The sequence below is a fragment of the Sander lucioperca genome, chromosome 2 (assembly GCF_008315115.2).
Source record: "Sander lucioperca isolate FBNREF2018 chromosome 2, SLUC_FBN_1.2, whole genome shotgun sequence".
Lineage (NCBI taxonomy): Eukaryota > Metazoa > Chordata > Actinopteri > Perciformes > Percidae > Sander > Sander lucioperca.
Window position 1 is genome coordinate 45,526,918 of NC_050174.1, and position 27,157 is coordinate 45,554,074.

The following is a 27,157-nucleotide window of genomic DNA, read 5'->3' on the forward strand; positions in this document are numbered from 1 at the left end:
ATGGTGCTCAATTTTTGTGCCTTTATTTGGCAAAAGAAGCGAAGTGAAACTTCATCATGTGGTGACGGCAGCGTGACAAGTGATGTATGTGGAAATTACCATATGGCTTAAGTATTGTGATTCAGTCAGCCACAACACCGGATGTGTCAAACTGCTGATTTATGGCTTGTGTGCAAAAAAAGAAGAAGCGGCTAAAATTTTATTCAGCAAAAAGGTAAGTGTAAATCCTGAGGACTGCCAGACATGAAAGTATGTCATGAAACCTAATGTGGGAGACTGCAGCATACAATACATGTAACCTTAACCACAATGCTCAGTGCCGTATTCTTCCTGCATACTTTAAGAGAAGCAGGGGCGTGTTCAGGCCGGTTGTGAGTGCGCTGTATATTGTTTTTTTTTAATGAGGAAGTAGCTGTGACAGGTTTAGGAAGGCCAGCGAAGGTGTGGCCTTGTGATTGCAGCAACAAAGCAGGCAGGTAGACAGCATAAAGCCTGATCAGAGCACCGATCTGCTCTGTTACAGTGACTGTCTGCACTTGGACAATGACAGGAACGCTCCTATTGTGGATCCTCATCCTAAATGCCTCGCTCAAGCACTCAGGTAAGTCACTGGATACGGTTACCTCCATTCAGCACAGGGGGTAATTAATAACTAAAGCCTAGGTTTGTCCTATCCTATTTGTTTATTTATTCAAAGCAGTTTAACTTGTGGGTTTCTGTTAACTGAGCATAGCAAGTAAAAAAGTGCTCTAAAACACATGATCCAATATGATGATATATTGTATCATAAATAAAATGAATGTGGATTTTCTTTTACCATATTTAACTATACCTTTCAGTTTTTGTATAATTAATTATATCTGTCTCCACCTGAACATATGGTTGATCAAACTTTAGCAGAGTTTACCATGACTGCATCAGTGGTAATAAAACTCAAGCTCAAGTTAAAAATTCCCAAGCAGAGTGTTTGTGCCTTTATCTTGCCTGGTGTAAAATCCTACTAGGCAATAACCCCTAATTGCTTTTGCAACATAGTAAGTAGATTCAACACCATCTAATAATGTTTCCTGAGGCAAGAAACATTAGTGGGAATTACTAATGCATTGCTGATTTTGTGACATACTGTCAAGGCTGAAATTGAGATTGCAACAAAGCCCCCACCCTCTCAGGTGCTACCGCGTACCTGTCCGACAGTTGATCATGACTCACAGGGACTTAGTCATTTCCTTGTGGGGCAGCTTTTGATAACTTGGGAATACCATGTTTATAAGAATAGGTTGGAATGGTTGGTTGCAGAAGTTAATATGGTCGTGTGTATATATATATATATATATATATATAAGTGAGGGGGACACATCTCCCTCATCCCAAGTGGAAATTACACCCTTGCCTGGTCATCATACAGTACAACCAAAAGCAGGCCTAATTAACTTGATTAGTCATATAAGGGAAAAAAAAATGTCTGCCTTCCGTGTTCCTGCTTATAAGGTTATCAAATAAGCCCTTCACTGACAATTAGTTTTCATGGCAGAGCTTCAGGTACTGTGTTGATACTGTATACACTTCATATCAATGTGTCATGTGTTAGTAAGCAGAGACAACAGAGTACTCCATAATTACTCAGGTTGGTTACTCAAGTGTTTGAGCTACAGCCTGTGTGGGCGGTTAAGCAACAGTGTTGCACTAATCTAGCCTGGTCCTACTAGACTCATACTCGTACATTTAATTTGTACAGAGAGTCTGGCCACTCTCCATTAACAAGTGTTAACTTCCTTGAAGTTTCTGTTGAAGTTTAAAACTATTGGATCTGCCCAGAGCCACTCTGGATCTGCCATAACCAATCGCCAACGCTTGGTCGTGACGTCGGCTTAGCATCGCTAGTGTTCACCTTAGCCAACTCTTTCACCACTAACGGAGCGAGCTGGAAAATCAAACTTTTCCCGAACCGTGTGGGGAGGAGGGCCACAACATCATGGCCATGACCTTGCTCGGGCTTTAACTTCTGGATATTCGGCAGTGTACAGAATGGCTTCGCTCGCATCTTTCTCCGCCGCCATTACGGAACTACAACTCAAACTAGCACACAACCTCAACGTCATCGTTCTCAGCCACTCCCTCTGTTCGCTGATTGGACCGGTAAAAATTTGACCGGAGAAAACCCACGAATATACCGCAAACCCAGACGGAGTACTGAAGGAAAATGAAAATTGAGCTGAAATACCTAGGAGGGCGGAGCAAGGCTAGCACTAATCTGCCCTGATGTTATCTCCAATCTGCTGTGAAGACTGATATAAATAACTTGTTTCTACAACTAGTTTTAGGGGCCATCCACACGGAAATGCTTTTTTTTTAAACGCACATGTTTTGCATCAAGTGTGAAGCGGCTGGGATGAGGATCAGCACCTCTAAATCTGAGGCCATGGTTCTCAGCAGGAAACCGATAGGCCTGCACGATATTGGAAAAAACTTACATTGCGATATTTTTTTTCCCTGTTATATTGCGATATGAAAAAAAGACTAATTTTTTAAAGACGCCTTGTTTCTTTAGGCTAACTATGTTAGCTGTAGCCTGGCTGGTAGCAGCTTTCTGCGGTGAAAAATGGCCGGGATATGTCGTGATTACGTTGCATTAATCAGGTGATTTAGTTTGTCTTTGCAGCGAACATAAAACACTGACTACTATAGCTTAACTACCCATGGAAAAACATGTGCATCACTGTGTCTGTGACACCTGTCTTAGCATCAAACCTGTCTTAAAGGGGAAGGGTCGGCCAGTAACAATCATGGAAAAGGAAAACGGTGAAAGTTTACTTTTTTATCAAGCAGCAAAGAAGTTGTAGCGTCAACATCACAACGTCTTGCGATGTGACTATCGCGCATGCGCACATCGCGATGTAGACGATGAAACAAACTATTGTGCAGCCCTAGTAGGGAATGAGTCCTTACCCCAAGTGATGGAGTTCAAGTACCTTGGGGTCTTGTTCGCGAGTGAGGGGACAATGGAGTGGGAGATTGGTCAGAGAATCGGCGCAGTGGGTGCGGTATTACATTCAATTTATCGCACCGTTGTGAAGAAAAGAGAGCTGAGCCAGAAGGCAAAGCTCTCAATCTACCAGTCAGTTTTCGTTCCTACCCTCACCTATGGTCATGAAGGCTGGGTCATGACCGAAAGAACAAGATCCAGGGTACAAGCGGCCGAAATGGGTTTCCTCAGGAGGGTGGCTGGCGTCTCCCTTAGAGATAGGGTGAGAAGCTCAGTCATCCGTGAGGAGCTCGGAGTAGAGCCGCTGCTCCTTCGCGTCGAAAGGAGCCAGTTGAGGTGGTTCGGGCATCTAGTAAGGATGCCCCCTGGGCGCCTCCCTAGGGAGGTGTTCCAGGCACGTCCAGCTGGGAGGAGGCCTCGCGGAAGACCCAGGACTAGGTGGAGGGATTATATCTCCAACCTGGCATGGGAACGCCTCGGGATCCCCCAGTTGGAGCTGGTTAATGTGGCTCGGGAAAGGGAAGTTTGGGGTCCCCTGCTGGAGCTGCTACCCCTGCGACCCGATACCGGATAAGCGGACGAAGATGAGATGTTTTGCATCGTTTTGGTCGATCGTCCAAACGAATCCTGTAAACGCACTGCCTGAAGATGCACTTTTTTGAAACCTGGTCCCAGGGTGAAAAAATTCAAAAACGCCGCCCTTGCGGCTTCGTTTGGACGGCGAAGCCGCATACTTGCGTATCGATGATGTCATCGTCACACCCCTCGACCTCTAGCCTTCGAACTCTTATCCCGCGACGACGTCTCATAACAACAACAACAACAACAACAACAACAATGGCGGACTACATGCTTGTGTTCCTGCTGGAGAAGATATTGAGCCATTTTCGTTGTCTTCTTCTTGTGTTTGTTTTTTTCTTCTACTGTCTGTTTTTATACAGCGCACAAGCTTTATGCGCATGCTCCGCCTCTTCTTCTCCGTTTTTGGTGAATTTTTGTAGCAGAAACAGCACCACCTATAGGCCTGGAATATAAAGTAGCATGTTGAGTCATTTACAAATGATCCGTTTGGACGCAAATATTCTTGACGTGATGCCAGGGAAGACGGGGGAAAAAAATATCGTTTTGGTATGTGTGGACGTGGCCTTAATCTTACGGGTCCAGTCGTAAAGCTGCAATCATTTTGCTTACATACAGCTTAGGCTTTTGTCATTTAAAAAAAGTAGGCTTTTATCTTTGGGACAGCAGCATGTATCATAGTTTTTCTGTCTTTTTTGGAAGGCCGGGGGCTAGAGAAGAGATTCTCAACCTTGAGGTCAGGGCCCTAATGGGGTCATTCAGTATGCAGGTCACAGGAGGTGTGACAGACTGAAAAGATAAACCCTGAGTTGCCCTCACCTTATCTTGCGTTTATTACATTTTATCTAATTTGTTCCACATTTGCAGCACTTCGCCGAACCGGATGCGTTGTCCATTAATATTCAGTCTATGGTAGTACCCCAGGTACACGACCACGCGTTTACGGGACATTAACTCTGCTACCCAATTTGAAAGCGCTGTATTTTATGATCCACCCTGACCTCCTCCCTACGCAGCACTTTGCACTCTCATACATCAGCAGTCAATATGGTGCATACAGCAATAAATATATATAATACATACAAATTACAGTGCATTACTTTTTGTAGATATATGTATGAGTGGTTCATGAGAGCAGCCTGTTAAACAGATGTTGTTCAGGCACATCAGGTTGTGTGTTTCTTTTATACTTGTGGGTATGACGTACAGTAGGTGTCAACTGAACCACTTACTGTGTAAAAAAAGTACAATAAATCAGGAAACAGAAATCAATTTCACCTCGGCGACAGTGTAAACAAACCACTGAATCCCTGAAATAAACATATAATAATTTAACAATTGGATGGGACAATGTCAATACTGACAATGTCAGTACTGAAACATATGGCAAAAAAACATAATAGGTTAACAGGCTGCCGAGCCAGGCTGTTCTCATGAACCATTTGTACATACAGCTGTGAAAAGTAATGCACTGGGAATCATTTGTATTCTATGTATTTATTGCTATATGCAGCACAATGACTGCTGATGTAAAGAGAAAGAGAGTAGGCTGGGCAGGATGGATGATGACTCCATCCTGCCCAGCCTACTCTCTTTCAAGTGGGGGCGCAGAGTTTGTGTTCCGAAAAAGACTTTCACCCAGGAAACGGGTGTTATTAATTTTACATTTTTTTAACCTTTATTTAACCAGGTAAGCCGATTGAGAACAAATTAGACTCAGTTACACATTTATAGCTGCCCAGTAAACCCACAGTCTGATCTGCTGGCCACTGAGCAGCTCCACTGGAGTGTTTTTTTGGGTAAAAGGCCTTCAAGGACAACTCAGTGGTGGTAGTGAGAGAGGGACAAGCGCTGCTCTTTCACCCACCCAGATTTATCCTGTCGGTCTGGGGATTGAACCAACAACCTCCCAGTCACAAGTTCACTTCTTTAACCTTTAGGTTAGATAAATTTAATCCAAACCACCATCTTTTTTCTATTACACTCTTCGCCTAAACTCAACGGCAACGGCCTCTGAAACAACCGACTGGCGCTCGCCCTAAATTCGAAAGATATCATACGAATTGTTGTGCATACGTTTTCGTACGATATCATACAAACCAGTTCATGTGAATGCGTTGAATGAGCATAGTCTTACTCATCACAAAGTTATATGATGTATGTTGTACTCCACAGAAAGCCATGGACATGACTTTGAAGATGTAAAGGACTATGAGGTGGTTCGACCTGTCAGACTTCACACAGTTAGAAAAAGACATATAGAGGTACGTCTTTCTGTTGCATCTGGTCTTGCATACACCTCCAAGCTATGGTTGTGATGTTAGTTATGGGAAAATAAGAATTAATCTTTCTTTTCTGCAGCATCTCAGGCCAGAGACTATTAAGTATGCAATGACAGTGGGAGGAAGAGACATTGAAATGCAACTAGAAAAAAATAAGTAAGTTCTTATTTCCCTAAAGGCATGCAGCTGCGTAGTATTAGGCAACACAAGACACATACTCAATGGTAATAAACAACTTTTAAGGTAATCCAATGTTAAAGAATTGCTAAAATATTGATCACTTGTTGAGCATTAACAGCATCTTCACTCAGAAGAGAACCACTGTTGCTGGTTCTCTGTATTGTTATATCTGTGACAAAGCAAGAATTAACATGATAATTAGAATAAATGTGTTTCAGTTCTACTTCCTGGTTTTACTTCTTTCTTTATTTTTCACAAAATGTTGGTCACAAATGTTGAGCTTTCATGTTGTTGATTTACACCACACCATTAGACATGCTAAAAGCAATGCCATTTATTGTGATCAACACAGATTTGAAATGATTTAGATTTCCCATATTACGCATGTGCAACTAATGGCGCTTATCCACTGCTAGTACCAGCTCTACTCGGCTCGGCTCGACTCTGCCTCCTTTTTCCATTGCAGATTAAGTACAGCTTCATGCGTGAGGCAAGCGTGGCTAATCGTTGCCACAGCCAGAAGACAAATTTTGTTTCAAAAGAAGCTGGAGGCAGCAAAAAAAAAAAACAGCTGGCTAAACTATTTAAAAATGCCGGGTTTGTTCAGGACACCCCCGTCTTTCGCTAGCAATGATGACGCAGTGATTAGTGACGATTCTCTCCGACCAATCAGTAGTCTGCAGGTTTTCACGTCACCTTTTGGTATCGCCTCAGCTTGCTTGGAACCTCGACGGAGGTGATACTAAAAAAGTAGGTACCAGGGACTTTTTTTACTATTTGGTTACTTTTTTTCGAGGCGAGTCGATCAAGTACCACGTAATGGAAAAACGCCATAAATGTTGAATTCTGTTATTTTCATTCAATAAGAACATTTGTTGTGTTTTCATAGATCCCAAAACAAAGACAGATGAGTCACTGTAGGCATAGAATGGTCATGTAATTGTTAATCCATTGTTAATTTAATTATTTTCATTATCAGTGAATTACTCACAAAAGACTACACTGAAACTTACTACCAAGAGGATGGGACTCAAGTCACCACAACTCCGAATGACTTCGTAAGTGATAGATAAGATGTGGCTTTTTTTTAACCACGTGTCTTAAACGGTCTTAAAATGCTTCTTAAAAGATTATGAACATGAACATTTATTTGACTTTTGAACAGCCATGCCACTATGTGAGTAAATGCTAGATAGTTTAGATTTTCTTATTTGATAACGCAGTCATCATCCTCATGTCTTTTTCCAGGATCACTGCTACTATCATGGGCGCATTGTGAATGATAGCCAATCATCTGTTAGCATCAGCACTTGTGATGGACTCAGGTGAGCCTTCAAACATCTTCTCTTTAATTTTACTCAATGAAAGTAAAGTTAAACAACAACAAAATAATAGAATATATTTCTAAAACAAATCCCACATCAAAATAACTAAATGAATAGAAAAGAAAATCACTTAAAATAAATAAACTAAGAAGACGTAGTGACGTCTGAGCAACAAGTGAAATCAAAAGTAGATTATGCCCTTGGCCGTTTAAAAATTGCATCAAGATCCATCCCGTTGTTATCTTTACAAATTTATATTGATTTTGAACCGATTTACAATGCATCGCTACATCCCTACTAAGTAGCCTACATTTACTACTTTACATAGTTGCTAAAACAATGTTCCAATTTTAAGTTCAAGTTCATGTATGATCATCTGGTAGTTTATCTGCTCTGAAAAAACAAATCTGGCTTTTGGCTCCTACGCTGAGGTAAGACTCAACCAATGGATTTATTTCTGCCTCAAAGCAATGTCTGTTAAACTAAAAGACTAACTGGTGTGATCTTGGTTTAGGGGTTACTTCAGAATGTCTGCCCAGAGGTATCTGATTGAGCCGCTGTCTGGTGGAGGGGATGAGGGGGATCATGCGGTGATGACTTTTGATAACAAAACCTCAACACCTGCAGTGTGTGGTGTCACCAACACCAGCTGGGATGCCGACTTCGAACCTCCAACAGGCCGTAGCCGCTCAAGATCAGGGGTAACGCCATTGCTGTTATAACACCCTGCAACACATCATTCAGTCTAGTAATTACATGACAAGACCAAACACACCTGACAAAGCTCTAAAGCTTAAAAAAGGACTAAGCTAATCTACTTTATTCGTTTGTCCTCCAGGGTATCTCCATTGTCCAGCAACAGAAATATGTTGAGCTCTTCCTTGTTGCTGATAATCGTGCGGTAAGATATTCACATTTACCCCGAAAGTAAAAAAAAAAACAGAAACTAATTTTCTGGCCTAATTTTGCACACGTTTTTTTAAATGACTAAACGTGTTGGTAAATCTTAGCAGACACAATGTACAAACCCTTTTTGTACTATTTGGGTAGGATATGAATATTATAATATTATTTTAGTGATAAATTCTTGGGTAATTTATCATGATTCCCCTGCTGAGAAACAGGATGTGAAATACTCTTAACATGACGGCATGGTGTTTCAGTATGTGAAGATGAAGCGAGATCAGACAGAGCTGAGAAAGAGGATATTTGAAATGGTCAACTTTGTCAACATGGTGAGTCAGTGCTTTTGCTATTTCTGGGGAAATTCCAGAGCACAAATTACACTTAACCACTGTCAGGTGCGTCATTTTTGTGACCGCATGCAGTCTCTAGATAATATCTGTTGTTGTTGTATTTAAGCTATAGATTTTTATATCTTGTGACGTCTGTATTTGCAACAATAGCCCTAAACGTTTCCTGATTGTTCGTTCTCCTTTTTGAACAAAGTTAACAGTGTATATGTAACCTTTCCTATGGTTTGGTCCTGCTTGCTTTCAGGCATACAAGCCCCTGAGGACCTTCATTGCTCTGGTGGGGCTGGAAATCTGGTCCAATGGTGACCAGATTTCTGTGACCCCCCCGGCTGGGGCTAACCTGGATGCTTTCATGAAGTGGAGGAACTCTGAGCTGGTGCAAAGGAAAAAGCATGACAATGCACATCTTATCAGGTCTGAACAGCCTTTAATTGTGAAAATGATTATTTAAAATGTCTCTAACAATGTGTTTTTATTAGACTTTGATTGCTTACATACTAACTCCCACTGTTTTTCTCCTATTCACTGTTGTAGTTCTTTGGATAAATAGTTGGCATGGGTCAGGCATCGGGAATTCTCTATCTCAGTTTATAATTCTTGTTAAATAAAAGAAGCTGAGATCTCTGCTTTTCGTTCTTAAATTGCACAAGCAGTCATGTATTGTTTCACAAGTTTAACCTCTGTGGTGCATCAGTTCTCAATGTACTATACTTCAATGGAAGTTTCCACATCGTGATTGTGTAACGTGTGTATTTGCATATTGGACCACAATTGGCTTCAACACTAGAATTGCTGTCACAAATCATTTTGTTTGTTCTTTGGATAACAATGCCTTCTATTTGTTTTGTTTTGGGTTAAAATAAGTATGTTTGTTATGTAAATTGAGTTACAAATGTAAGTTAAGAAGTCAACGTAAAAAAGTCACAAAAGTTGGTATTGACGGCTTCCCATATGTGGATGAATAGATGAACATAGGTATGGTTTTGTCACAATTAATGTACAGTATGTGTTTCTTATATTGTCATCACTTGTCTTTTAGTGGTATTGACTTTGAAGGCGCAACTGTGGGACTGGCTTACATTGGGACTCTTTGCTCAGGTCACTCTGTTGGAGTAGTACAGGTAAGGTGTTTCTGAGAGACAGAAATATATGTTCCATTTGTTATTTGGTTGCTATATCTTATACACCATAGTCTTGGCTGGTTGTAATGTTAGCAACCAAGGTATTAATATTTAAATGTTAATTAAATGTTTGTAAAGACATTCAATGGTTCCCAGATGATGTATCCTAATGACTTTTTTGAGTTTTTCTGTAGCACTACTATGAGGTTGATGTTTATGGTTTAAAATGAAATGTTTCGACAATTATATTATGTATTGCCATGAGGTTTTAGACCTGCGTCTAAAAGAAAAAAGAAAGAGGTACATTTTAGACATACATTTATGTCCCCCTCAGGATGAAATGTAATAACTTTGGTGGTCCCTTAACCTTTCATCTAGTGCCATCAATACTAGGTGCTGGACAGAAGAACAAGTTAAAGATGGAAACAGAGTTCGCACACTAGATGCTCCCATGAACATATATTTATTTAATTACCACCTTGACGCTCGAAAAGTCACTTCCCGACTCTGTATATTTATTTTAGTGTCAGAACACTATTAAATATTTACAACCCATTCTTTAAAATGTCATTATTTTGCCAACAAAGTTCTGTACAAAATTCTAACCCTGTGTTATCTATTATTTTAAAAAGGAAGAGTACTGTGTAACCCTTTTCAAATGGTGATTTTGAAATTCTTCCATTGTAGTGCAGCACACATCTAGACTTTCGTGGGAACATTATTGTGGTCTGAAAATTAATAAACATAGTGGATTGAGGAAACAGATATTTTTTATCACAAGTTGGAAGGTGAACCTTGGTGCATGATTGCTTTAAACTAATGTAAAATGCTGATAAAAGTAACTAAACTGAAAAAGTTCCACCTCTCAGGATCACAATGACCGAGCCATCGCCATTGGAGCGACACTGGCTCATGAGATGGGCCATAACCTGGGCATGGATCATGATGACTCAAGCGCCTGTGCTTGTTCTGGTGATAGCTGCATCATGGCTGCAGCACTCAGGTAAGAAAAGTAAAAAACTTTAATCAAAATGTGTATTGATAAAAGTGGGTCAGACACTGCAGTAAGAATTGTTTAACAAGCATGTAATGACATAGTTTTCATACAATGTGAAATTTACCCTACCAATTTAACACATCAAAGTCTGTTTACAGGTCTTGGGGAATACTACTGCATATGTAAAAAAAAGTTGTATCAAGCCTTTTGTGGCTCTAGAGGGAGCTGTGTGTAGTCTAATAAATTGGATAAAGCTTCGGGGTCTGAAAAGTGAAGTCAAGTCAATGCCGAAGTGCTTTAAACCTGCATTCTATCTAATTTCCACTAACTAACTAACTTCACTGGCTGCAAAAAGAAGTTTTTATAGAAGTACTTCTCACTCGATTTATTACCTCAGCAACCATTTTTAAAATGAGCTCATGCCTCAGTCGCTAGTTTCAAGTCTTCTTTAATACAGCATGATGTTCATTTTGTAAATTATGATCCCATTTATTTTAAAATAGACGATAAGGCAGTGGATGCTTTAGGATGTGGCTACACCATGACCTCTCAATCAGGACAGAGGCTTAGCAATGCTAACAATGGCCCTGTGTACATTAAAAGAGCTGTGAACTTGTTTTTGGGTGTTGTCATGTTTTCGTCTAAAACTTTGACCCTCTCACTGTGTGTTTTCACTCCATCAAAGTTTATTGGAACATTTTGGTCTCCTAAAAATGTCTTGTTCAGCGTTCGGTTGCACCTTGCCAACCAAGCTAGTTAGCTAGCGCTAATAGAAAGTTTGCAGATTTTCTATGAACTGCCATACCCGGAGATCCCCGTTTACTTGCTGGGATTTTCAACCGAGTGACTCTCGCCAGCCGGTTGGAAATCGACAACTTCCCTCTTAGCATTTAGCTAAGCGCAGCGCTATTGCAACCATAAATAACATTGGCTTGGCCGCATCATCCTCCCCAGCTTCCACCCTCTCGTCAAAAATCGTCACACCCAGTTTCAAAAAACAAAGATGGCGACGGCCAAATTCGAGGCTTCAAAAGGGTAGTCCACAAACCAATGGGTGACATCACTGCTCAATCCAAAGACTTTTGGTTTAAGGGTCCTCATATTGCGTGTTCCGGACTGTCACACTGTCATGATTTAGTGGGACACTTTAATAACAGAATAATGTTATTACTTACACCCGTGCTTTTCCTCTTATGAGAAGTCATAAGGTTTGCAGTGAAAAAGACCTATGAGAACAACTAGAATCACTCCCTGAGGCTTTGTTGAAAGGCTAAAATAAATAAAGGCAGACAAGGTTAAATAAAAAAATAAAAGTCTAATTGTAGTTTAAAGAATATGACTTTGGATTAATCTAGGAAAATGTGATGTTTCTTCCCTCAGCTGGAATATTCCTCGGACTTTCAGTAGCTGCAGCAGCAACAACTACGAGAAATACCTGACAAGCCGCAGCCCCAGCTGCCTGCTGGACAAACCAGACTACAGAACGCTGGAGGCTCCTTCAGTCTGCGGGAATGGTTTTGTGGAGAAAGGCGAACAGTGTGACTGTGGCAGTGTGGAGGTAAATAAACTAAACAAGCATTTGATTCCTCTGGAGGAAATGTATTATAGTGTATATATCCAAACCTTTATTATCACCTTTGTCTCTCAGTAATGTATAAGCCTTACTGATGTCCCTCAGTATTATTACGGTTTAAAATACAGAGTGTATGCAAATATACCAAATATCTTACATAGTAGCAATATGAAATATGTCTGACAGCATACTGAGTGAAATGCATTCCCTGTACTGATTTTGTATCTGCCTCAAGGCCATTATTTTCTGTAAGCCTCAACACCATATTTCCTTTGTCTGATCTTGACTCTTTTAGTTTGTTGTTTCCCCAGAGGTATTATGAGAATGAGGTGTTTGACATGCACTAACACATTTGAAAATCATCTTTACACTTTTCAAAAGTGAATAGAAGCAGTTGCAATATGCACAATAGCACAGTGAACTAATATTACATCTTAAAACTCTAAGTGAAAATTCTAAGTAATGACAACAACACTTTCGGCGCATCCCCATGATGCAAGCCTTCAGTGATCGCACACCACCCCCACCCCCTCCTCCACACAGTTGCTAGTAGCGTCCCATTAAATCAAGGAGGACACGGAGGATTACAAAAAATCATGATGGACTCTTCAGAAGAGGTCATTATCTTGTAGTTTTTATGTCCTCTTCGTCTCCAAAGCTGAACGCTGCTGTTGTACTTTCTCAGCGGTGACGTAGTAACGCATCACTCCAGCTTCTGCGTGCGAAAGTCACCGGACGACACCATTTTGTAAACATAGCCTTAAACATAGCTTTTATTTACTATTTTTTTTTGTATTTTTTGTTGTTTTTGGTATCTTATAGCCGGTACATCAGGGCTCAGAAACAGTTTTTTTTTTAATTAGGCCACTGTTCAGTTGACCTCAGCTAGCCTACTAACTGCTCACTGTGTGCTGTGTTTTAATTGTGTACAGCACCTCATGTATGTTGCCCCTTGAAAAATGTTGTACTCTTTAATCATCCTGCCTTTTAGAATAATTTGGACATATGTTTTACAGTTATTTAATATGTACTTTTTATTATTTTAAGGAAATTGTGAATCTTGATATCTGTCAAAACTGTCATCATGCTGATGCCTTTTGTACATTCCACCTTCACATCAGTTGTAATGTAGCAGTTAAACAACTTGTAATTTTCACTAAGTTCATTCTCAAGGGAAGAGCCGTAAATATGTTCAGACCTGCTTTTGCTTCTGCTGGTATTCACCAGAGGCACAAACCATGAACTCAGGCTCCACATAGGCTTGGGCGCTCCCCCCCCCCACCCCACCCGCTCCCTAAACAAAGGCATGCAGCAGGAGTGCCTTGTTGCTGAAGATTCCTGCCAGGGTTATTATAGTCAACTAAAACGAAAATAAGCAGTGGAAAGCATTTTTAGTCAAGTGAAACTAAATTAAAACTAAACCTTTCTGAAAAACTGAAACTAAACGAAAAGCAAACACACTTAAATAAAAAAGTCAAAACTAAAATAAAATAAAAACTTAATTTAAAGTCAAAACTGTTTTCACAGGACAAAAAAAAAAGTTTTAAGTCATGAACCACAGCCCTTACCACCGTGTTTTTTTATGTACCACAGGCAGTACAATACCACAAACAAGTTATCTAAATCAAGTAATATAGAAATACATGTACCACAAGAACATTTCCAAGTCTAATGGGAAATAAATTGTTCTCAGGAACTATAAATTCTGTCATAGTATCTGCCAAGTTTCCACAGTTTACATTGTCTCCTAAGTTAATAATGAAGGGGACGGAAAGCTTGCTCTTATGCAAAAAAAATTTTTTTAAAAAGGACAACACACATAACTCAAAGAGTATAAGGTGTCTTATTTTTCTTGTCCTTTTGTAGGATTAAATCAATACAGCAACGTCATAACTAAATGTTTTGTGTGTGTAATATTACAATTTACTCCATTTGGATGTTGTACGACAGTATATTTATTTTTTATTTTCAGTTTCATCGTATAAGAGCTCTTAATGTGACAAATATTTTATTCATTGTGTTATTAAAGTACAAACACCCCTCACAAAGTATTAAATATAAATGTCTTCCCCCTCTCTCTCCCCTTTCATGTCTGTAACTTACCTATCATTAAAGGTGGAAAGGCCCATAAAATAAATCTTTAAAAAATCATCCAAGGTGGTATTAAAAAGGTCTTAAAGTCTTAAATGTAACTTGGAGAATCCTGGGGGTAGCCTGGCTTGCGATCTAGACATAGAATGAAAGTACAGGAACCTTCCTAAGGGGAACATAATGAGTAATAAGTTCAACACAACATAATAAAGAGAAGGATTAACAACAGCCTAATGAGTTCTATGTTATCCTTATAGGAGTGCATTAACCCATGCTGCAATGCCACCACCTGCACCCTGAAGGAGGGATCTCAGTGTTCTGAAGGCGAGTGCTGTAGCGACTGTAAGGTGAGTAGATATGAATCATAAATGCAGCTGTACCTGTTGCAGTGACTTATATTTTTTAAATGTAGATTTCTTTCCATGGCATTTTCCTTTACTGAGGATGTTGATCCAACTAATCCAACCTTTGATCTGCTAGAGCCCTCTAGTGGGGATATAATGTATTACAAGTATTCGAAATGGAGTACTGTCATACTGCATTTCTTAAAGCTTAGTGCGTAACTTTTTTATAATAATGAACGTCCGTTACATTCAAGCCATTGCCAAATGAGTTGATACAAAGCTAATTAAGACTACCACAAAACTCACTCTGTATTTCTCAGCATGGCTGAGTGTGATGTGAAAACATGAAACTTCCACTGCTCAGACACTGAGAATGGACTTTACAGTGAAGTAGGAGACATCTCGTGTCCAGCAGTTGAACTTTGAAAAATGAAAAATGCATATTTGCATTTTAAGTCACCTTTTTTCAATGAGGGGAAACGAGTACATGTATTTTTTAACAAGTTTTTTTTTTAACACAAATCATTATTCCATGTAGAGCCTTAGTATATATATTTTTAAAACATTCCAAAAAGTATCATCCATATTTTCCAGTATTACTGTATTAGTATTTTACCCTAGTAAATGCTTAATAAAGTAAGTGACCTATGACATCCAGTGGCATGACAGTGGCTAATTGGTATTTTTTTAAATTGACAGTGTAAAAGGGGTCGCTCGTAGTCATGTACCTACAGAGAATTAGCACCTGAATTTGCAGCTCCTTTCAGCTTTACAGAGCTTTATAGTAAGTTTCAGCTCATTGTTTATCCGTCCGGTCCACAGCTTTACTGTTGTGGTTCACTCTCACTGCTCTCATAGTGTTGTTTTCGGCTGCAGCGGTCAGCTGTTTTCATCAAAAAAACATTGCACTGTACACTACCTGCTCAGCAGACAGACACAGTTAGAGACCAGCTGGTGAACATAACAGAGAGTGAATATTGGACTTACATTCATTAGGTGGCCAGAACCACGACTCCAAATTAATGGTAATTCAAAAATTCAGCTGTTTGCTTACAAGGTCACCATATTAAATTAAAAGGTTATGATATGTCAATGCTGTGTTCTCAACTTGTTCACGCCGCCAGTTAGGGCAGGTTAAAGGAAACCTGACAAAACAAAAACTAAGTGTAATTTAAAAAAAATGATATTTTCCCAAAAGCAATGACATACGATTTCATATGTTCTCTGTCGTATTGACGTATTGAGATCTCTCCACCGTTACATATCCCATTCCTGAGGTCAGGTACGTGGATACTTCTTTAAGACACACAGCACCTGTGCTGGCGTGGAATCACTGATAGTTTGAGCGGAACCGTCTCCGAGCGGCCTACAGCTGGACAGATGATCTCTTCACTCAGAGAACCAAGGTTACAACGTAACCGAGTGATATATAACTATAATGTGTGGTTATTGTTAGGGCCGCCCTCTCTTAGTCGATTAGTCGACTAATTAGTCATTTTGAACTAAGTCATTTTTTATGCTTTTCTCATGCTAGATGACTCCTCTCCAAGAAACTTATGAGCACATCTCTGGTAAACACAAGATTTAAAGTGGCGCTTTTGCATGATTCTTTTTGGAGAAACTCAGTTTTACAGATCTGATCTTAAATCAACTAATCCTCGATTAGTCGACAAAATCTTAGTCGAGTGTTAGTCGACTAAGAATTTCTTTAATTGAAGACAGCCCCTAGTTATTGGCCTTAAAAGCTCAGTTAACTTGGTTAAATAAAATGGGGGCTAAAAGCTGGTGGGTGCATTTACCCTGCCAGCACTACAACCTAGGCAAAGCAAGGTTGTTTTTTTTATCTGGCACATTTATACACTGAGGCAGTTTCATAGTGCTTTACTAGGGCTAGCTATTGTTATTGTATATAAAATTTCGATACCGGTACCAATACCAATACCAATATCGTGACTTCGATACTGGATGCTAAATGATTCATTTTCCGATACCAATTTAATAAAACAAAAATAAATAACAACATTACACATTACGGCACAAATCTTTTTATTTATTTTTCAGCTCCTACTACGCGAGCCGTCTCTGTGCAACGTAGAATGTTCCCTGCATATCTCTACGACGTGAAATGTAAGATAGCCAATCACAAGCATTATTAGATCTTGGTGGAAGCATGCTTATTGGCTCACTGACGCTGATAAGATTTGCTCCTTAGGCATTGAAATTTGGTATTGAATGACGAGGCATTTTTCGATTGCTGATACTTTAGAGGCAATTCGGTCGGTGCCTAAAAAGTTCTGAATTCGGTACCCAGCCCTATGCTTTACATAGGCCTACCGGTACACTTGTAAAGCATTACATAATTAGATGATCTATAACCTGATATGTAATGTGATGGAGCGTACCGTGACTCCCACCTCCACACAGATCTTGCCTCGGTCCAGGGAGTGCCGCGGGCAGCATGATGAATGTGATCTGGCAGAGTACTGTGATGGGCAGAGCCCCACCTGTCCTGAGGATGTCTTTGCTGTGAATGGCCTCCCATGCAATGGTGGCCTGGGATACTGCTACAACGGCCAGTGTCCACAGAGGCCAAACCAGTGTCTCAAACTATATGGATTAAGTGAGTGTCCTCTTCTGCTAACGTATGTATTATGCATTGGTTGTTTTGGTGTGTGTCGTTTTATATTACACTATTTTGTTAGGGAAATTAGATAATATTTGAGTTAGAGCTGCAAAGATTATTCAATGTCAACTATTACGTTCATCATCCACTATTTTGTCAATCCATTAAGTAGTTTGAGTCATTTTTTATTAAAAAAAGTTTTTTTAAGAAACAACTTGCACATCCAAAAATTCTTCTTTGCAGGTGCGTTGGAAAACATCATCAACTTTGGACAAAGGAAATAATCCCGCACTCTGCTCTTGCTATAGCATCACCGTTTATTTACAGAAAACTAACGTTTCTAAAGAGAACACTCTCTTGTACTAGTCTCGCTTTGCCAGACCCTCCTCCAAAGCGCACTGAAGGAGAGTCTAGCTACTAACCACACAGCATCCGGGTTTGGGAGGAAAACGTGCTCTGGTTTAATGGCATATCTTTTAAACCAATCAGAATCGTCATGGGCGGTGCTAAACTCCGCACAGAGCCGCTGCAACATAGTCGGGAGAGACAACTCAGATTGGACAGATAGTCTAGCTAGCTGTCTCAATTTACCCTGCAGAGATGTGAGGAGCAGTTAACCATAGTCCTCATAAATCCACCGAATTTAAAATTCCAGAGAAGAAAGTGGAAGGAAACGGAAAATAAATGCATCTGGCGTAATTTCCTGTAGCATCGGAGCAATCACAGAAGTGGAACGCGAAGGATATAGACTACTCTTGAACTAACCGAAACGTTAGTTTTCTGTAAATAAACAATGCTATAGCAAGAGAGGGATTATGTACTTTGTTTATTTATTTATTTTTTACTTTGTTTATTTATTTATTTTTTTTAAAGTAAAAATTCTCTGATTCCAGCTTCTTAAATGTGAATATTTTCTAGTTTCTTCACTCGTCTATGACAGTGAAGAAGACATTGGGGGACGTCATTTTGGGCTTTGGAAAACACTGATCGACATTTTTCACCATTTTCTGACATTTTATACACCAACAAACTAATAGACTAAGAAGAAGACATACTTTATTAATACCGCAAGGGGAAATAAAACATTTTTCACTTGTTTTTAGTTACACACATTAATCGAGAAAATAATCGACGCATTAATCAACTATGAAAATAATCGTTAGGTGCAGCCCTAATTTGAATAGGTAAACTATCCCGCCGCTATCTAAAAAGAGCCTAAAGACATATGAAAGGCAACATGTAATCCTCTCCTTCCATCAGGTGCTATAGAGGCCCCTCCATACTGCTACAACCATAACACCAGAGGAACCTACTACGCCTTCTGCAGACGTACCTCCAACCAGTACTTCCCCTGCCAGCAACAGTGAGTCTTCTGAAACCATCCGATCACAATTGTTTTGTGGGACGTTTACTTTGTAAAATATCTAAATTGGTACAGTAGAAATATTCAATGATTAGTACGTGTGTAGTCAGAGATGTCGTCTTTACTATGGTCAAACCGTATTTTGTCATCACATCAACACAGCAATTCACAGCATGCCAATTTGCTCAACCTCTGTCCCCTTCCCCAGTCCTCCCAACTAATCCCAAAACAGTGTAATCTGAAAATAGCCCTGCTCAACACTCGATCGCTAATAAAGTAATAAAACTCTCATCCTGAATGAATTCATCACTGACAACAAACTGGACTTTCTTTGCATCACCGAAACCTGGTACAAACCCCTGGACTACTTCTCACTCAACCAGATCACACCAACAGGATTCACCCACACAGACAAACCACGCACTGAGGGACGGGGAGTTGGCGTTGCCACTGTTCACAGAAAGGACATTAAAATAACTACCATCTCCATCCAGTTATCCCTTGTTTTGAACATCTCACCTTCAAACTCTCTGGTCCTAGTCCTCTCGTCACTTCTGTTATCTACCCCCCCCCCACCCCCCCTCCAAGCCAAACCCCACCTTTCTCTCAGATTTTTCGCATTTCCTGACCCAGCTCTGTGCTATATCACCCTCTGTCCTCATCCTTGGGGATTTTAATTTACACTTCGACAACATCAGCTGCAAATCTGCCACTGAATTTCTGGAACTGTTAAACTGCTTCAACTTCTTACAACATGTTAACTTCCCCACCCACACTCATGGTCATATCCTCGACCTGGTCTGCTCCACTGGTCTCAAAGTAAATCATCTCTCCAGCATCAAAATCCATATCTCAGACCATCTTGCAATCATCACGGACATCAACATCCCCATTCCTATCCCAAAAGACAAGCGCGAAATCTCATTCAGGAATCTCAAATCCATAAATTCATCTGCTCTCTGAGCTTCTCTCTCCAATTCAATATCTGCCTCCCCCCCTTGGTGTTTGTGACACAAAGCAGGGATAAGTTCACAATAGTCTTTATCGACGATGTTCCACTTCTGGGATTGATCAGGCGCTGCCAGAAATTCCGCCGGATGAACCTCTTTTCGGCTGGATGTACCTCTTTTCGGCCGGATGTCCCACACCTTCCTCTTTCTTTGCATTGGCATTTTAAACTCTGGTGGATTTATGAGGACTATGGTTAACTGCTCCTCAGATCTCTGCAGTGTAAATTGAGACAGCTAGCTAGACCATCTGTCCAATCTGAGTTTTCTGTTGCATGACTAAAACATTTTTTGAAGGTACATACACAAGTTTCTTCCCGAGGCTATTTTGCAACGGCACCGTCATTCTGTCCGTGGCATAGTGCCGCTAATACGATTGTGATTGGTTTAAAGAAATCGTAAAAAAACCAGAGCACGTTTTTCAACCTATCCCAGAATGCTGTGTGGACTAGCCAGACCCTCCTCCGCAGCACTGTGGAGGAAGGTCTGGCAATGCGAGGCTGAGTTCACAATGTTCTAAAGGTTTAATGAGATACACAAGAATATACACATTTTCTAACAATCGCTCCATATACTTCCGATGACGTGGAAGTAGATAGATAAGAAAGATGCTCCATAGGAGAGGAGGATTGGTTCAAGGTAGGTTCCCACAGATACATCGTCAGAAAGGAAAACTGTCTAACGATTTATGATGAGAGATCATGAACACATGAGAGAGACTTGCAATGTAACAGATTCACAACAGCGAGTCTCAGCAAAACAAACAGCAGGATAGTTAATGAAGCCTTAACAATATTGTTAATATGCAGACTTATCAAAGTAAAGTATCTGTGTTGCCCTTTAGTTGCCTTTTAGTCGCTTTTTAGTCGCCTTTTAGTCGCCTTTTTGTTGCCTTTTAGTTGCCTTTTAGTCCCTTTTAGTCCCTTTTAGTCGCCTTTTAGTCGCCTTTTGTCGCCTTTTTGTCGCCTTTTAGTCCCCTTTTTGTCCCCTTTTAGTCGCCTTTTTGTTGCCTTTTTGTCGACTTTTAGTCGCCTTTTAGTCGCCCTTTAGTCGCTTTTTAGTCGCCTTTTAGTCGACTTTTAGTCGCCTTTTTGTCCCCTTTTAGTCGCCTTTTTGTCGCCTTTTAGTCGACTTTTAGTCGCCCTTTAGTCACCTTTTAGTCAGACTAAATGTTTATTTGTTTGCAGAATTATCTGGAATTGGCTCGGAAGTGAATGAGCACAGATTTTGATCCTGTCTTCCTTTGCAGAGACGTGTTTTGTGGGAAGCTGTTCTGCCAAAGCGGTAGTGACAACCCAAACTATGGCCGCATGGTCAGGGTCAGTGACTGCAAGGCAGCTTTCTTTGAAGACTACACCCAGGACTATGGGCAGGTGGACACTGGGACTAAATGTGGGGATGGAAAGGTAATACACATTTATTTTTCTTTCTTTTTTTATACAGCTTTTCATTCTGTAAATGTGTTTTGTGTTCATCATTGCACCACAATCAATCGAGAAATCACCTCAACACCCACCTGTATCTACCATGTTGCAGCACTAAATCTGTAATGTGTATCAAAGTAAGCAATGGCTTTGTCACTGACTGGACTTTATTTCAAGGTGTGCAGCCAGAATGAGTGTGTGGAGCTTGACACAGCGTACAGAAATACAAACTGTTCAGCAAAATGCGGAAGCCATGCTGTAAGTATATGCCAACACTGCTCAGAGCTTAGTTTAGTTTGTATTATTTAACAAAATAATTTAAATTTAACAATAAGTATTAAAAGTGTTGAAAACTTTGACCTATTTTCAAAAAGTTTCTATATCAGAAATTTGGGTTTCTTTCAACCAAATCGTCCAAAAAAAATAACGTGGATGGGTCCATATAACGCTCTTTACAAGTAAAATAATTAGTAGTTCACTACTTTCATTGAATTTGGACGTTTTATTCAATTTTAACGGATCTGGATAAAAAAATTTATAAAAACGTTGTATAAAACATATCAGCACAACAAACGAAGAAAAGCCAACAATTATGTGTGGTGACAATAAAATGAAGTACATATGTCAACTGTCTCGGGTCGCGGGTATGAGAAGGAAAGAAAAGGACACAATATTTTTCATTTCAAGTCGTTTGTCTAACCAAATAAGCTTTAATCCTGAATTTAAAGACTGTGAGGAGGAGACTTGTGTTGGAATATAAATGCTCGTATTCCACAGCGAGCTTTCCTGTATCTGATAGAGAACTGACAGACTTGTTTTAAATCCTGTAGGAAGGTGCAAATGATTTCCACATCTGGTGTTGGATATGTGTGGATTACTGAATTTGTCTGAAAGAAATCTGTTAAAAGTTACATGTACCAAATCAGACTGATACACACACTTGCAGATAAAAAAATAAATACATGTTAAATATTTATGTTAACAATTTTACTATTTTGAAATGGAAAGACTGGGACTGAGTGGGACTGAATGTTCCATCTGACTTCTAAATGTAGCAAGTCTGGTAAATCTTTTTGATCTGTAATAAAGAGTTAATAAACATTTGTGGTGAGCCAAACTACTTAGTTTGGATGTTGTGTTTAATGGTGCCATCATGCATTATCAGAGCTGCTGCTGCTGCTGCATGGTGCCATTAAACACAACATGTGATAACATATGATAATGGCAGGATTTCTTTCAGGTGTGCAATCACAGAAGTGAGTGTCAGTGTGAGCCTGGTTGGATGCCTCCTCACTGCAATGTGAACGATGGAGCTTCCGGTTCTCTTTCTACTGGTGAGACCTACAGTACCCACCGTTGTTCTTACAGTAACACACACTGTAGTGTAGAAACAAGTTTGTGTGCTTTCTGCACAACTAATAATGCATTTGAATCACTGATGTTGCACTTTTATATTTGTCGATTATTCAATTAATCAATTAGTTGTTTGGTCTGTAAAATGTCAGAAAATGGTGGGAAATGTCGAGCAGTGTTTCCTAAAGTCCAAGATGGCGTCCTCAAATGTCTTGTTTTGTTCACAACTCAGAGATATTCAGTTTACTGTCACAGAGGAGTGAAGAAACTAGAAAATATTCACATTTTAAGAAGCTGGAATCAGAGAATTTATACTTTCCTTTTCACAAGAAATAAATCAAACCGATTAATTGATTACCAAAATAGTTGGTGATTAATCAAAATAGTTGGATTAATGAATTCATCTTTGCAGTTTTATGTTGCACTACTGCATCCCAACAAAACTGATTTATATTCCATTTCTGCAGGAGCCGCTATTGCCATCGCAGTGACAGTTATACTAGTGGTTTTAGGTGCCATTGCTGGTGTGGTAGGATTCATTTGGAAAAAACGACAAAGTCCCATGTTGCCAACGTAAGTAATCATCCCCCTATTGCAGGTCCTGGTGTGGCTATACTGTAAACTCACCTTTGCATTGCAGAATAAATCTCTCATTTTCTAACAGGGCACACACCCCGAGGAAGCAGCCAATAGTGGCCAGCTCCACGCCACACCGCCTGAATAAAGGACCAGTTCCTAGTCAACCCATGCCAATGCAGGTAATGTGTTGGAATATACAGTATTACAAGTGTTGAGTTTAGATATATCATATAACTACAAAATGCATTCACTAACAAATACTTGATTTTTTAGGCTGGAAGACCAAAACCCAAACTAGCTCCACCTCCGCCACCTCCGGCAGGCAACAGACCGAAACCTCCAGGCCAGAACTACACAGCTGCACGCCAGGTAACTGGGATTCCTTCAAAGTGTTCATAGGTCTCTGACACAACGTTGATGTTATTCAAACAAACTCGAACATACTTGGAATAGGACTAGTTTCATTACAGTTGTTCCGATACCAGTTTCAGAAAAGCCTCTCCTACTGCCTAAAATGCTGGTATCGTATCGGCGAGTCTATGCACCGATCCAATACCACGTAATTTAGCCCGAAAAAATATACTTTGAAGTAGTAGAAGTACTTTTTTCTGTTCTATGGCATTCATTCTCTGTATTTGTTCATGTTTTACAAATAGTTTAACCTGAGCCAGGCCATACAACAATGATAGCAATCATATCACATCCAATGAACACACCACATGTAGCCTATGTGATCAAATGTAATTAGGTAGTAAGGTCCATTCTATCACAAACCTGCAACAGCAAAGGTTTATTGTTTCACTTTATTTTGAAGGGAAAAATAAGTTTGGTGTGTGTTCTTGTGGCTGCACACAAACTGGGTATAAATACACTTATTTTCTTTCTTGCCAAGAGATGGGAATATTAATACAGTATAACGTCTGTTCGCTAAATATGAAGCTACAGGCAGCAGCTGCTTAGCTTAGCATCAAGACTTAAAACAGGTAACAAAACCCACCCACCAGCGCCTATATGCTCACTAATTAATCTTATATCTTGCTTGTTTATTCCGCCTCTGACACCTGCCAAGAAATAGTCCAACACATTTTTTTACAAGTTAATTAGGGAGCTTTAGAGGGGCTGCTAGGTGGATTGTGTTACCTTCAGACAGAGCAAGGCTAGCTGTTTCTCCCTACTTCCAGTCTTTACACTAAGCTAAGGTAAGCTAAGCTAACTGGCTGCAGGTTGTAGTTTCATATTTAGCTTACAAACCAAAGAAAGCCAATAAAGGTATTTCAGAAAATGTCTAACTGTTCGTTAAAGTTTAGTCAACAACCAAATCTTTTCGGTTTGTCCTCTAGGCTCTGAGGCCAGTACCTCCACCAAAGGTCTGACTCACCTAAGTCCATTGTCCCCAACGAGAGGCTGCTGGTAATCCGGACAAGTTTCTATTAAAGACTGCAGTTTTCTTTACTGCAGTGCTGTCTGAAGCATGATGGAGTGTTCGTACCAGTTACGTGCAGAGTGCAGGAGGGACAACAAGAGACTTTAAACTGTTACTTACATGCCATGCACTTAGGACTTGTTATTACAGGGATGAACTTTGGGTTTTTTTAAGGCACTTTTTTATACTATTGGGTGAGTGCAACTAGAAACTGCTCTGGCCCTGAATGTGAGCCATATCATTTTATACATGTTATTACGTTATTTTGTCACATGGTACAGAATATATAAGAGTATTCAGAGACTGCAGTAATTTGTTAATATTTTACTGTATGTTGTATTTTTAAGCCTAAAAGATATCCTAAACTGCTTTGATTAACCTGGTCTCAGATCTGGTGCATTTTTATTTATTTTTTTACCTTTATTTTACCAGGGGAAAAAAATCACATTGAGATTAAAATCTCTTTTACAAGTGAGCCCTGGATAAGAAGGCAGCACATAAAAAATACACTTTAACATACAACAAATAACAGACAGACAGGGATGGACAGCAATAAGAAATAAGAAATAAAAAACAGAAAATCACATTTTAAAAACAAGCGCAGACATGTTGGTATATTTGACGTAGGTAGGTTTTAGCTAAATTATAGTGCAAACTAATGAAATATGAACGATTTCAGATGAAAGCAAACTGTTGTTAGGATTGCACGAACCTTGCCACTCTAAAGTTCTGTAATATGCTACATGTCAGCATTTTTTGTTCAATCTCAAGCAATGCCTTCATTAAAAATACTGTCAAATGAGAAAATGCAAAAAAGGAATAGATAAATGTTGGTGGTGATTTTTTGTTAAGAGATACAGTTGGTCTGTCAGATTGTAGATAATGCCAGAATCCATTGTTAAAACAAATATACAGTACACCGTGTTAAACAAGATCAAATACATTTTCAATTAAAGCTACAGTGCGTAGTTTCTGTCGCCCCCATGAGGATTAAAAAAACATCATGTACTCTTCAGAAGAGGTCATTATGTTTACTCGAGCTTCTGCGCGGGAAAGTCACCGGAAGACACAATCTTCTGAACATAGCCACACTGAGAAATACAGAGAGAGTTGTGTGGAGCTGATAGTCTTAATTAGCTTTGTAGCAACTCATTTGGCAATGGCTTGATTGTAACAGACGTTCATTGATATAAAAAAGTTACGCACTAAAGCTTTAAATAAAATGTCATAATCACTTTTACATTATAATGTCAGGGTATTTACAATTAGCACACTGCTTGAGATTTAACCAAAACTTTTGACATTGTAGGTTTTACTTTATTATTATTACTAAACGATTTTTGCAATGCACGTCATAGTGCTTATTGTCTCAAGTGAGTTCACTATGTGAACAGGTACATAATAACATAACAAATAACAAATTCAAGACTGAAGGTGAAGGTGGTGTTTTTTTTTTTTTAATGTGGCATGGCTTAAAAGGGCAGCTTAAATGTAGCAGCATTACTAACCAAATCCTTGAACAGTGAGGATACAAAGCAGCGAAAAGTTCAGTGACCATTTGAGTACAATTTAGCCAATATCTAAAAATAAAAAATAAAACACTATGTTCCTGTGCTGTGTTAAAGGAACACGCCGACTTATTGGGACTTTATCTTATTCACAGTAACCCCCAGAGTTAGATAAGTCCATACATACCCTTCTCATCTCCATGCGTGTTGTAACTCTTTCCGACGGTTCCACCGGTAGCTTAGCCTAGCACGGATCCTGAAGGTAATCGGTTCCAACTAGCCTACTGCTCCGAATAAGTGACAAAATAACGCCAACATGTTCCTATTTACATGTTGTGATTTGTAAAGTCACAGCGTGTACAAATAACAAGGTCACTGAGACACAGCCATCTTCTAACCGTATATAAACTGGGAACTATATTCTCAGAAAGGCGAAGCACTGCTACTTCTGCTACTTGGGCGGAGTGATATGCTTGCAGCACCTGAGAAGCCCCGAGCAGAGAGTAGAAATGCTTCGCCTTTCTGAGAATATAGTTCCCAGTTTATATACAAATCACAACATGTAAATAGGAACATGTTGACGTTATTTTGTCACTTATTCGGAGCAGTAGTGCTAGGCTAAGCTACTGATGGAGCTGTCGGAAAGAGTTACAACACGCACGGAGATGAGAAGGGTATGTATGGACTTATCTAACTCTGGGGGTTACGGTGAATAAGCTAAAGTCCCAATAAGTCGGCGTGTTCCTTTAAAGAGGGCTGTAACCCAGGCGGTAGTAATCTTGATGTTAGAAGGCCTCTGACTGAATTTTACTCCTGTCCTCTGTGACAGCTCGCCCTTGAGCTAGGCATTAACCCCAGACCCCAGCTCCAAGCAAGAATGTCTATGATGTGTCATTTAAAATGTTTTGGAAACAGAAATGCTTAATATAAATTAATCATGGGAAATAAACCCTATTTTGTACAAATGCATTGTGTGCAAAAAAATAAATGTTAAAACTACACTTTTTTTTTTTTTTAAATGAAAAACACATTTGTCTTAAAGGGTAACTATCGTTTTTTTCAACCTGGACCGTATTTTCCTGTTTTTGTGTCTAAGTGACTGATGGAAACAACAATCTTTGACATTGGTCCAGTATTAAGCGAGAT

The 27,157-nt window shown here is 39.6% G+C and overlaps 1 protein-coding gene and 1 long non-coding RNA gene across 3 annotated transcripts; one reads left to right on the plus strand and one right to left on the minus strand.

Moving 5' to 3' along the window:
- Nucleotides 1–24,881, plus strand: adam28 (ADAM metallopeptidase domain 28). Of its 2 annotated transcripts, XM_031296568.2 has the most exons (23): nt 1–214; nt 524–601; nt 5,738–5,826; nt 5,924–6,000; nt 7,004–7,082; nt 7,273–7,349; nt 7,864–8,050; nt 8,188–8,250; nt 8,513–8,584; nt 8,850–9,019; nt 9,645–9,726; nt 10,596–10,729; nt 12,104–12,281; nt 14,645–14,734; nt 17,156–17,351; nt 18,615–18,717; nt 20,974–21,130; nt 21,326–21,406; nt 22,389–22,482; nt 22,969–23,074; nt 23,166–23,259; nt 23,354–23,449; nt 24,421–24,881. In XM_031296568.2, the coding sequence occupies exons 2-23, from the start codon at nt 544–546 to the stop codon at nt 24,451–24,453; spliced, it is 2,316 nt and encodes a 771-aa protein (XP_031152428.1). In that variant the 5' UTR covers nt 1–214; nt 524–543; the 3' UTR covers nt 24,454–24,881. The 2 variants fall into 2 exon arrangements, with proteins under 2 accessions (XP_031152428.1, XP_031152427.1); XM_031296567.2 differs by lacking the exon at nt 1–214 and having other exon boundaries at nt 359–601.
- LOC118494472 lies at nt 7,796–26,456 on the minus strand. The gene is made up of 4 exons (XR_004896616.1): nt 26,421–26,456; nt 16,037–16,456; nt 11,685–11,687; nt 7,796–7,806 (listed from the first exon to the last, which is right to left on the minus strand). It is a non-coding gene; the product is annotated as an uncharacterized LOC118494472 (long non-coding RNA).
- Between the last annotated feature and the right edge of the window lie 701 nt (nt 26,457–27,157).

What these genes read in the sequence shown, in the direction of transcription:
- adam28 (XM_031296568.2), top strand. Translation starts at nt 544, where the DNA reads ATGACAGGAACGCTCCTATTGTGGATCCTCATCCTAAATGCCTCGCTC. An exon ending in GACAATGCACATCTTATCAG is followed by an intron (nt 9,020 to 9,644) that starts GTCTGAACAGCC and finishes CTTGTCTTTTAG; the next exon opens with TGGTATTGACTTTGAAGGCG. An exon ending in CAAAATGCGGAAGCCATGCT is followed by an intron (nt 21,407 to 22,388) that starts GTAAGTATATGC and finishes GATTTCTTTCAG; the next exon opens with GTGTGCAATCACAGAAGTGA.